Raw genomic sequence first — 12,327 nt, 5'->3', positions numbered from 1 at the left:
TAACATGTGTTTATAGAATTCTATTTGTTTCTATCGTTGATTGGTTTATATGATTTGATAAATATTTTAATTTATTTTGTTATTTTAAAAAACTTTATAGTAAATGTGTGATTTGATAAATATAATTAAAAAGAAAAATAGGAAGCGATGTGTCCATGTCATCACGAACACGGCGTGTGTCATTCACTTTCCATTTTATTTTTCTCATTTCATAAGAAAAAATGTCATCTCCGTTGAAACCCCGTCGTCGTTAACCTCCCTCACCTTTTCATCTCTTTTTTCTGTTTGTTTCTCCGGAAAATTTTCTCTTCCAATGGATTCTGGCGGCAAGGCGAAGAAAGGCTTCGCCGGCAGACGAGGTGGTGCGGATTCTAAGAAGAAGCCTGTCTCTCGCTCTGTCAAAGCCGGCCTCCAGTTTCCCGTTGGCAGAATCGGCCGCTACTTGAAGAATGGCCGTTACTCTCAACGAGTCGGAACTGGCGCTCCGGTTTACCTTGCTGCTGTGCTTGAGTACCTCGCTGCTGAGGTGAATATTTACTACTACTTCGTTCTCTCAGTTTGTGACTTTCGATTTACTTAATTTAGGGTTTCTTTTTTCAGTTTCTGTTGGAGGATTTTACATGTTTTGATTGTATGTGTGATATCTGATCGTTTATTCATGGATTATATGCTTGGATTGAAGTGCATTTTCTTTATTTCTTGTTAATGACTTAGAATTTGATTTTCTTACCTCTTTCTCTTCATTTATAAAATCCCTAATTTAATGGAATTTGTTATTATTATTATTTATGAAATCTATTCTCTGATTTCTCTATGTGGTTTTGTGTACATAGACAAGTTCATTCTTGACAATCTAGAAAGGAAAAAATCACCTAAGGTTTTTTTTCAAAAAAAAAAAAAATACAATTTTAAGGTCTTTCTTAATATCGATTTCACTTTTTTTAGCTTTTTATTTTTAAAATTAAGCTTATAAACCTTCCTTTCATTCGTAAGATCGCGTTTGGTAACCACATTTTGTTTTTTTGTTCTTGGTTTTTTGAAAATTAAGCCAATTGACTCTCATATTCTTAGGATGGTAAAGTTTAAAATCGTCGTCAAATTCTAAAAACAAAATCTACATTCTTTTAGTTTCAAATTTTAGGTTGGTTTTCTCAAAATGTAGCCAACAAAACTTAGAAACCAATAAATGAAAGTAGGATTTGTAGGTATAATTTTTAAAAACCAAATGATTAGCAAACAGAACTTAAATTTTCTGATGGGTTCTTACTTTTTACCAATATTTTAAAAACGATTCTCAAGTATTTAATTTTTCTTTAAAAAAAGTCATTTAAAATTTTTTATAGTGTTTGGTAACCACTCATACCAACTTTTTTTAAGGTATTTTAAACCATTTTTATCTAAAAGAAAATTAAACAAAAATTAGCTTTGGAAAAATACTTTTTAATTTGACCAAGAATTCTACAAGATGTAATAGTTTTTATTTTCAAAAATAAAAAGTGAAAAAAGAAATGGGTAGCAAATAGAAACTCAAATTTCTGTAAATTGATTTACAATTGTTTCATCTTTGTTTCTATATTACTGTTTTCATGTTTTGTAAAGAGACACTTAAATCTCTAGTTAAATTCTTAAAGCAAATACAAATTAATAGAACGCGGATATCACAAACACTTTTATTTCAGGTCTTTTTTTTTTTCAAAGATCGTTGTTTGGTAGAGATTTTAGAGTTTGAAAAAGCGTAGGAATGTTGTTTATAAATCAAACACTGTTTTAAACAACAAAATTCATTTTTTTCAAATATTTAATTAGTTTATTTTAGTGAATCTGAAGAATTAGAAATTCAAACTGAATAGATTCTCAACTTCCCTCGGTATCCGCTTTGGCGTTGCTTTTATAACTCTTTTCCGCTGTCCTTTATGTCCTGATTCTGATGCTTTATCCAAATGACTTTGTGTTGATTTTGGCTTCATAGAAATTGCTGCCTTTTTTTTTTTTTTTTTTTTTTTGTATTTCAACAATTGCGGGGTCGGATATCAAACCATAAATCTTTAAGATGGTAAATCGATGTCTTTGTTTAGTAAGCTATGCTTGGATCGACACCTAGATTCATTCTAAAATAGAACTTTGGATTTTTTTGTTTCTTACCAAGAGAAAATTTGATCATCCATTGAGGTCTAGTAGAATTCTTTTAATTTATTCACCGATCAAATCTTATACACAAGTGTTTGATTATAATACAAGAATTGTTGTAATGCTGAGCTATTGGGTTATTGTGTTGAGGATATCTATACAAGATGAAATATAAGTATCACTAACTCCCAAACTTGAACATATTGATGTCGAGGTGATTTAATATAGTATCTGAGTTAATCATCATAGGAATCATAGGTTGAACTAATGGTAAATTTCTAGTGACTACCTAACTAGGGTTTAATATCCTAGAGTTTTCTTGATATCCAAATATTATAGGAAAAGGTAGGTTGTCTAATGAGATTAGTCGAGATGTGTATAAGCTGATCCAGAAACTCACAAATATACAGATATGTAGCATATGAGTAAGCATTCTATCACGTTATGCTTTAGGTTTTGGAACTGGCTGGGAATGCAGCAAGAGACAACAAGAAGAACAGGATCATCCCGAGGCACGTGCTCTTGGCTGTGAGGAACGACGAGGAACTCGGGAAGCTTCTTGCCGGGGTGACAATTGCTCATGGTGGGGTGCTTCCAAACATCAACCCGGTCCTTCTTCCAAAGAAATCAGAGAGGGCAGCGGCAGCAAAGGAGCCCAAGTCTCCCTCCAAGGGTACCAAGTCCCCCAAGAAGGCCTAGCTTAGCTTCTCATATGCTCCACGACTACTCACTGTCTGTATTTAGATTGGAGCTATCTTCATGTTTAGGACCACTTTTTTATGTGTTTGTGTCTTTATATTGTAGGATACTTCTTTATGTTATCACAATTCTCAGTTGAAATGATGTAAGGTTTAACATCTCTTATGAATGTTTGTATCTTCTCCACTGATGGGTTAATGTATGTAGAAAGGCTTTATGAGATGGTTTGAACGAACGATTGGATCATTGGATGGATAAAATTGGACCATAAAATTTATGTATAAGTTCTTGTAATTCGTGGTGAGATTTGAAGTGATATAATCTTTTATATACAATCATCTAATGATAGAAACGTACTTGAATGAATAGGATTTTTTTAAGGTTAAAATTATAAAATTAGTTAAATTCAAACGCCTAAATTGAGCCTAATTTAATTAATTTTGACATATTTTTAGGCCACGACGAGAGAGAAGAGTTTGGAAGGAGATATTTTGATGGTGAGGAAGATATTTCTTGGTTCATGAGAGAGAGAAGCACTGGAATCATTTTGTCCTTTTTTCTGATAAAGGAATCTTCAATTTTAGTAATCATGAGTTCCTTTCGTGGACTAAACAGAGAATTTGTTTTTCTATTTTCAAAATTTCTTTAACTTGTTGTCAACTTACACTTCGCAACAAATTCTTTTTTAAGGATATAATTTTGTTATCAAAAGTTTCAAAATTAACATAGACATGGGAAATCACATCTTCCTTAGTCTCTTTTATTCATGAACCTTGCCTTTACCATCCCTCCTCCTCTCTTGTTGTGAGGTTCATTAAAAAACAATGTTCATTGATTCCAATTAGGATTAGGAGAGGTGAAGGAGGAGATGAGAGAATTTGAGAAAGACATCATTTTTTACCATTTCACAATGCAATTACGAAAGAAAATCCAATCTCTTCTGCCTTAACAAATAATAATTTACACATAGCATTTTTGTTGGACAACGAACTAACGTTGAACAAACCTCACAAATTATTTAGAATCTTTTTATGTTTACAAGGAATTTAATAATAATTTATGTGCTGCATGGTACATCTGTTATTCTTGAACTTCGATTATGTTTATACCAATAAAAACATCACACTTGTTATTTTTTAAAACGTAATTCATGTTTTGTCAATAATTTTAGGTAAAATAAAAAATATTGAAAAACAAAGCAACATCAAATTATATGAATTAGTTAAACAAATGGGTATTGTTGAGTGCACTCAAAACAAAATTGAAGTACAATCTTGTGAGTTAAAAATACCCATTTCCTAATTCTCCAAAACAGTAATAAGGAATAATATGTCAAAATAAGCATATCTTAATCTGTACTATCAACTTAAATAGAGATTTACCAACTCTAGTTGACTTCGTCGTTATCACGATGAGGGAGAAGGGAAAAAGGAAAGAAAAAGAAGAAAAGAGCTGATAGGAACGATGGTGATGGAACCCACCAAGACTAGTAGTAGAATATAATAGAAGTACTAGATTGGTTCATTACAATAGACTTTTTAACTTTCAAAGGAAAATTTAAAAAAAAAATAAAAAATAAAAAATATAGCCATTACCCTAAGACTAGTATGATCGCTGTGTAACGTATTTTGATTCGATCATTGATACAATCAATTTATCGGCATCATCTTTTTTTTTTCCCCTAACATAAAGCAGTATAAATTCCAAGTATGGAAGCATGCATATTAACAAAAACCATAGAGATACTAAACTCTTTCCTCAACTTCGAATGAAGGCTTCCCAATGTATTTATATATATATTATATGATGTGATTGTTAATCACTATTACCAATTTGTTTTGAGGTGTGACTCTACCGCCTCAAGCTCTCCACTATGTAGTCTGCATAGAGATTCCTGCACATAAAAATATGAACAAATACAATCATTCATTCATCAGATCGAAGCTCTGGTTGATATTGGTGTTGATGTGTAACAATGTAACTCAGTTAAAAAATTACAATGGATATCAATTGGTACCAATGAATTACATTTACGGGAAAAATGTGCATTGCCTCAGGATAAGAATTGCTTACATTGAGTGTTTGATGGCCATGTAGGCTTCAGCGGCTGGCAGAAAGTCATTCACAGCTACCTCCTTGTTCTCATTCTTCTTGTCTGTATGGCTTGTCAAGGAAGCATTTGCAAGATGAGGATAGAAAAGTTGAAAGGAATGATTTGATTAGCATTGTAAATTATCAAATAATTTTAGGATACAGTCTTCAAAGAAGCGGCGAATCTCAGCCAATCGATGTGGTGGGAGCTCCTTGATGTCATTGTAGTGACGATATTCAGGATCATCAGCACAAACTGCTATAATCTTGTCATCTTTTTCACCCTGTAATAGTTATAATTAGATCTCTTGTATTTAAGAACAAAAGGGAATCATTTATTCGAGAAGAGTTACCTGGTCAATCATAGGCATGAGGCCTATTGCTTTAGCCCTCAGAAAACATCCAGGAAGAACTGGCTCCTGAAAATATTTTAGAAGAAGATGAGGTGAAATATTCAGCATATTAATAAGTGCAACTTCCATTAAAGAAACAATTGTAGTGTACCTGCATGATGACCAAGACATCCATGGGGTCATTGTCCTCGCAAAGAGTTCGAGGAATGAAGCCATAGTTGTGTGGGTACACAACAGATGAGTAAAGAATCCGATCAACCTGAATAAAAGTGGGGTGTTTTATTCAACTGAAGGACAGCTAAAATCCAACACAAAATACAAGTCAGCTTATTGTTACCTTGATCAGACCAGTTTTTTTGTCAAGTTCGTATTTCACTTTGCTTCCCTTTCCTATTTCAACAACCTGCATGATGAAAATTAACCAAGATTCATAAATTTATGCATCAATATTCTATACTTTTTGTGAAAATTCAAAAGTCTAAGCTAAGGTACTAATATAAGAAGAAGAAAACATAAAAAAAAATTAAAAATACTGATCTGCCACTTGAATAATGTCAATATCCAACTATAAAGTTCTTATGCATGGTTCAAACCTTATGGCACTCTCATGAAATTATGTCACATACTAATACAATATTTTTAAAGAAAACAATGTATGATATTATGGAATTCAGGACAGCATCCTTACACAGTTGAAAATCTTTGGAGCATCAGGTCCTGAAATAGAGAATAAAAGATTTGTTAATTAGTAGCTCATTCTAACTATAAATTCTCATCCATATAAAAGGTATAATAAATGGCAGTGAGGTATATTGCATACCTATTTCAAGATCATGCCAAGGATGTGCAGCAACAGATCTCCTAGTCATGGATGATAGTATTCTCTCATTCAGTGGCGGGTGTGGGGAAGGATGGGCATTGTTTGTTGTTCCATTTGAAGGAGCCATAACAGCAAGCTGGAAGTGTAAGCAGCAATTCAGCATATTTACTTTCAAAAGAAATTTCAGTTCAAGAGTGTATCTTAAGACTCTCTATAAAGCATACATTCCAAGCACATTGTTCATTCCACATCAATACTTATGCAAACGGGTGTAATCAGAAAATGACGTTTGATATAAATTTACATGTCCCAAGGATGTAACAAGTGCCTTACACCATTGAGTTTACACTGATCATCATATCATAAAAGAAATGACTGAACATATTAAGAAATACTGAAAGGCATCTAAAAGAAATGGTGCAAGGAAAAGCTTGATCTCTAATACATGTCTGGAACTCTAAAAAAACAAAAACACAATCAGAAGTGCTTATTTAAAATATTAAACATCAAACGCTATCCAAAAGCTCGTGCAACATTAACAATGGAAAGCGAAGAGAATAGCATGACTTTCACCGTAATCTTTCACAGATTTATCAGATTCAATCAGTCAACATGCTCGTAATCATAGAAGAAGACAGAGTACTAACATATATTGCAACATCAACTTGCACTTTCACAAGTAAGAAATCAGGATCTCTAATATGAAAGACCAACCAACCAAAACAAGAGTCCAAGCAGAGGCCACTCAAAGGAACACAGAATACAAAGTCATGTCACCGTTGCCGTCATCTTTGTAGGTCTTATTCATTCACAAATGCATACACGATTGCTTAGATTCAGAAATTAATTAACATTGTTATTGAACGATAGCCGAAATATCAGCAGCTCCATCAACATCACAGGTATTTAACAAAAAACACGTAGAATTTGACATTGCGCTAAGGAAAAATATTTTTTTAAATAAAAACGATAGATCCAAAGACCGCGTGCTTCTTGACTAGAATACAACATCCACAACTTTTCCATATCATTGTTCATAACATCCAGAAACGAAAAAGTTCCATCAAGCATTCGAGTAGGAATTCATTCTCTCTTTTATATATTCTCCTTATGCTTTTCGTTTCAACTATTTACTTAGTTTCTCATTAAACTCTGCCTCTTTGCATTTCTGATCTTTTCTCGGGAAGGCATCTAAGCAGAACAACAGTATCAACGTTCACAACGCCTCTTATTATAACCACAGATTCAAAATGCATTCACAAGCAGATTACCAGCAACAAACTAGAGCAAAGGAAACAAAACAAACAACGATCGCCTGGATCTAACATACAGCATCTTCCATGCAAATAAGGTAAAATAAACTCAGATATATTTCATAGAAAATAAACTCCATTAATCACAATATATTTTAAAAACAGTCAAAAACAGTCAAAATCAGTCATACGCTCCCATAACTCCATCAAAAAACTTAAAATAACACCGCAAGGAGGCAGATAGCAAACAAACAGAATATAACAAACAAGATTAAAAAAAAACTCACTCCAAGAGAGGATCTCCCGGAGTAAGGAGATATGGCAAGAAGCAAGAATATGAAACCGAAAGAAAAAGGTGAAGAGATTGAAGATCTAGAGTTCAGAAATGAAACCTGAAAGCTTGAGAGGAGAAATGGAAAGGCAAAAAACGGAAGCGCAGATCTCAATGCAAGAGATTGAGGTTGTGAAGGAGGAAAGGGTGAGGAGGAGAGAAAGCAAAGAGAAGCTGTACGATACACGTTCCCGCTCTCTTCCTCTTACGCCATTTTAAAGGGAATGAAAGAGATGAGAGAGAAAGAACAGAGCAGACAAAAGCGAAAATTCTCCAGTTTCTTCACAGAATTAAATAATGAAAATTCAAACAAAATAATAATAAATTTTCGAAAAAAAAAATCTGAATTTTACTCCATTTTATTAATTGTTTAAATATTTTCCTCTTTTTAAAAATTATCCATTATGGTAATATATTTTAATCAATCACTTCAAACATTAAGAAAAGTTCTTAATATTTAGTATTTAATAATTAATAATTAGTTTAGCATGTGTAGATTAATTTTCGTACATTCATTTTGAGCCATTCTTTCTTTACATTTTTCATTATAACAAAATAAATAAAATCTGCAATGAAATTTTGTGATATATGTATTTAAAATAAATTAACACGTACAATTACTCCGAAAATATCTTCCATATATAATTGTAACAAAAATATAAAATTGAAAATTTTCCAACTCATTAAAGTTTGGCATGAAAAAACTTATTTTGTCAAAATTCATAAATTTCACTACAGAAGTAACTCCAATGTCAATTTTTTTCTAAAAAATTATTTTAATTTTACACATATTTTTAAAAATAGAAAAATGTTAAAATTATTTACAAAATATAGGTAAATTCATTATCCTTTTTATAGCTTATTTAAAAAAATTAATATATTTTATAAATGGTTTTCTTTGTTTTCTATAAATTACAAATTTTCAATTTTATTAGAAGCAATTAAAATAAAAAAATTCAAGAATATTTGAAGCAATTAATTTAAGGTTAAGAAAGTAAAGTGAGGTATTGGAAAATTAAATGTTGAAAAGAAAAGAAGAAATAATAATAATTAAGTAGATAAATGCGTATATTCGGGGAAGCAAGACTATCGTTGATTCCAGCTACGGTTGTTATGTTATTTGTGAGTCTTACGTGTCGTTTCTATCTACTGACTGGACTGGGACCCACTTACAAAACGAAGACGGTGTTTTTCCCCTCTTTGTTTTTTGTTAACGGTCGTCCGGTGCGGTTCGTTTTTGTTTGGTCCAATCTAATGACGTTACCGTTTCCGTTAGGCATAGCGTTTGCTGAGCCAAGACGGTGAGGAGTCTTTATTACGTGTTTGGTTGAAATTTAATAAAGCATTATTTTTTCCCCTCAATTTCCTCACCTTTTCTTTTTCCTTCATAAATTTTGTCTGTCTTACGTTTTCATCATTCTAATTTTTCAAATAAATAATTTCGTATATATAAACATATATATATATATATATTTAATTATTTTTTGAAAGGGAAGTTAAATCAAAATTTGTTAATACTTTTAAAACTTCTAGGAACTTTATAGATGAACTATAAATGAATAGGAAAGTTCAACTTTGATTTTATATAAGTTTATTAAGATATTTATTACGTAGTTACTCTAGTTTTGTCCTAAGTTGGGTTTTATTGGTTATATTTCTTGCTCAAATTAAATACTACCATTTGATTTATTATTATTATTATTATTCATATTTCGCTGGCATTTTATTTATAAATAAAACTACGGCTTTACAAAATTATTCCCTTCTATCCATTTTCATTTTCATATTTATATTTACATTAATAGATGTTAGTTTTTTCCTTTTCTTTAATATAATACATATAAGTTAAATTGAGCTAAAGCATTGTTCGGTCCATATTTGAAATTCATAATAAAGAAATATCATGTTAACAAAATTACACTCAATTTGACAATAATTTTAGGGTGGTGTTGCAAATATATCCCTTAAGACTTCCAAAATTAAGAATTAAATCATCAAACCTAATCCAAAATTTAAAATTAAACAATTTCAAACTTACACAATCACATAAATTATATTAATTATACAGATTTTTACTTCAATTTTCATGGTTTATAAGTCGAATTTACCAAATATTATTTTCTTCAAATGGTCATAGCTTTTAATACCTAAATGCATCCTCCAAACATGTCGGTGACTGGGTCACACGTGTGGAAAGGGTACAAAAATTACCTGGCAATCGGCGGTTAGTTAGGTGGCAATGGACATTTCCTCCACTTTTTTTTATAGAATATTTCGAATTTAAATTATTTATTTTATTTTCCACGTGAGTCCTTTTCAAACTACAATTTACAATCCAATACTTTACGCTCAATTCTACTTTTCTTTTTCCTTTTTTGTAATGTTTACGTATATATTTACATATGGCATATTTTAAGTAACCAACCCTGCATGAGTCAAACTTTTGAAATTTGAATTAGTAAATTCAAATTTTTAATTCTCTCTCAAAACCATATAAGATCACCATATGCATTACTCTCAATATATTTGAATTCAATATTATTGTTATAATTAAAAATGTATCAGTATATATATATATATATATATGTATTGGATTAATTACTAGTTTTCCCTATATAACTAAAAATTGGATGCTACCTATCACACACATGTACACACAGATTTATGTTTGAAAAATTAAAGTAGTTTTTATTTACTAGGTTACAAGGAAAGAATATTTAATTTCTTACAAGAGGAAAATGTATTCAAGGAAGGATCTTGATTATTTATGAAGAAACGGGTAGAGTGAAATATGGGTGGAATAATATTCTAGAAAGAAAATGAATTAGTGAAAGAAACATGTGTGATAGAAGAAAGGGTGAAATCAATTTGAGAAAAAGATGTTGTAAAGAGAAATTTTGTTGGTGTATTAATGAATATTTATGCCAAAAGACTAGTTAGAGTTAAAGAGAAATTAACATGTGTAGAGGGATTGGTAAGAAATTACTGTGTGATAGAAGTAATAATTAGTTTCATGACCAATGTATAAAAGATTAATTATATTAATTACAGATATCAATGGTTTGACCTTTACTATACAATTTTTTTAATTAAAAAACTGTAAAAGCTATATTGACTTTTGAGAGAGTCGTTTGATAGGTGAGTGTACACCAGAGGGGAAGGGTTGAAGGTACGTAATAGAGACACTACAAAATACAACGTCAATTATTCAAGTATAAAAAGTATGGAAACGAAACATTTTTTACTCGACATAAAATACCACAAACCAACTAGCTACTTTTCAACCATCGTCTCATCATAAATGAGGAGGAGAATACTATAAGAAAAAAATATTTATAGATTAAATATTTGTTACTCTCTATCATGATTGACAGATTATTTTCAACTCATTCCGTTAGCACAATCACCAAACTCCCTAAAATAATTTATACGATGTCCTAACTCTTGCTAATAAATTTACAACCACTAGAAATGTATTATATGTCAACCAAGTTGAATCAAAAGACTATGAATAAATTCTTTACACTTTTTTAAGGAAAAAAATACACGAGTTTTAAAAAGGTAATCCATATCAATTGTTATTGAACTAAACTCATATGGTTAGAGTTATGTAACTCATCCGTCACTATTGTGGTATCATATCGTACAAGAAAGACATTACCAATTTTAGCTTGTTAGTCCCTATAGATGATGCAATTATTTGCTTTCTCTTTACGCAGCTAAACCTAAGCTAAGTTAATGCTTTATCGCAGCACATGTTTCATTTTGATCTACTTTGGAGGAAAAAAGAGAAAAAGATGGGTCACATCCCATCAAATAATTAATCCTTACATCACAAACAAAAATGTTATATGATATTTATTTTGATATGAGATGAAAGAAGTTGTCATTCTATATTCCATATATTTTAATTGGTACATTCTTTTTACTAGTATTATTATTCAAATTTATGTCATTGGGTTTGCATTAGATCTTATCAATTACACTTTTGTGCTGAGTGGAGTGAACATTACAAAAGTAAGTGTGTTTGATTTAAAATGATTAAAGCAAAAATTAATGTACATGAATGTGAAAGCCAAAATCAACTTAAGGAAATGATTTTATTGGATCTAACAACCATCCAAATATTCGAATTTGTGCATTACACTAAATATCCACATGGCTTTTAAAGTAATGAAAAGTGGTTAGAATGAAGTAAAAGCAATTTTCTAGTATTTTTCAAACACTTAAAATCACTTCCATTGGTGCAAGGAAAAAACAGTTTTGTAAATTAATACTAATTATTTTAAAGGTATTTGTTGAAAACATTAAGTTCTTAAAAAGAGTAATTTATAAAGTGTTCGTTATAAGATTCTTGTTATATTTATCAAATAATAGACCTATGACCTCAAATGAGACGTTGTATGTTTAGAAGTCAATATATACTCTAATGCAAAGTTACTGTAAATATGCCAAAGTATAATGCCCTTGATATATGCAAATGTTCTTTTGGAGGATCAAATATCTAGTGGGGGATAGAATGGGTTCTTTAGGATGATAAAAAGAATAATGGTTTTCAAGGCCTTTTTGGGAGCAAAATGATCCATATTATTCTAACTAAAAGGTATTGGAAACACTATAGAAATTGAGGTTTGGACTTCAAAGTTTGTTGAT

General features: G+C 30.8%; 2 protein-coding genes across 2 annotated transcripts; one reads left to right on the top strand and one right to left on the bottom strand.

Annotated features, from left to right (window-relative positions):
- Positions 1–127: 127 nt before the first annotated feature.
- Positions 128–3,122, top strand: LOC101217199 (probable histone H2A.4). Its single transcript, XM_004142034.3, has 2 exons — positions 128–526; positions 2,581–3,122. Exons 1-2 carry the CDS (start codon positions 314–316, stop codon positions 2,824–2,826), a joined length of 459 nt encoding a protein of 152 aa, XP_004142082.1. The 5' UTR covers positions 128–313; the 3' UTR covers positions 2,827–3,122.
- Positions 3,123–4,279: 1,157 nt separating this feature from the next.
- Positions 4,280–7,979, bottom strand: LOC101217432 (soluble inorganic pyrophosphatase 4). The gene is made up of 9 exons (XM_004142035.3): positions 7,736–7,979; positions 6,091–6,226; positions 5,959–5,987; positions 5,608–5,673; positions 5,422–5,529; positions 5,271–5,336; positions 5,081–5,201; positions 4,900–4,981; positions 4,280–4,720 (listed from the first exon to the last, which is right to left on the bottom strand). Exons 2-9 carry the CDS (start codon positions 6,215–6,217, stop codon positions 4,678–4,680), a joined length of 642 nt encoding a protein of 213 aa, XP_004142083.1. The 5' UTR covers positions 6,218–6,226; positions 7,736–7,979; the 3' UTR covers positions 4,280–4,677.
- Between the last annotated feature and the right edge of the window lie 4,348 nt (positions 7,980–12,327).

Source organism: Cucumis sativus, chromosome 4 (genome assembly GCF_000004075.3).
Source record: "Cucumis sativus cultivar 9930 chromosome 4, Cucumber_9930_V3, whole genome shotgun sequence".
Taxonomy (NCBI): Eukaryota; Viridiplantae; Streptophyta; class Magnoliopsida; order Cucurbitales; family Cucurbitaceae; genus Cucumis; species Cucumis sativus.
Note: the sequence above shows the minus strand (reverse complement) of the source record. Positions and strands in the feature narration are given on the sequence as shown.

Bases quoted from the DNA above. Each gene is read 5' to 3' on its own strand.
- LOC101217199 (XM_004142034.3), top strand. From the start codon at position 314: ATGGATTCTGGCGGCAAGGCGAAGAAAGGCTTCGCCGGCAGACGAGGT. The intron at 527-2,580 runs GTGAATATTTAC...GTTATGCTTTAG, and splicing joins TTGAGTACCTCGCTGCTGAG to GTTTTGGAACTGGCTGGGAA.
- LOC101217432 (XM_004142035.3), bottom strand. From the start codon at position 6,217: ATGGCTCCTTCAAATGGAACAACAAACAATGCCCATCCTTCCCCACAC. The intron at 5,674-5,958 runs GTAAGGATGCTG...TTCATCATGCAG, and splicing joins CTCCAAAGATTTTCAACTGT to GTTGTTGAAATAGGAAAGGG. The intron at 4,982-5,080 runs GTATCCTAAAAT...CAAGCCATACAG, and splicing joins TCGCCGCTTCTTTGAAGACT to ACAAGAAGAATGAGAACAAG.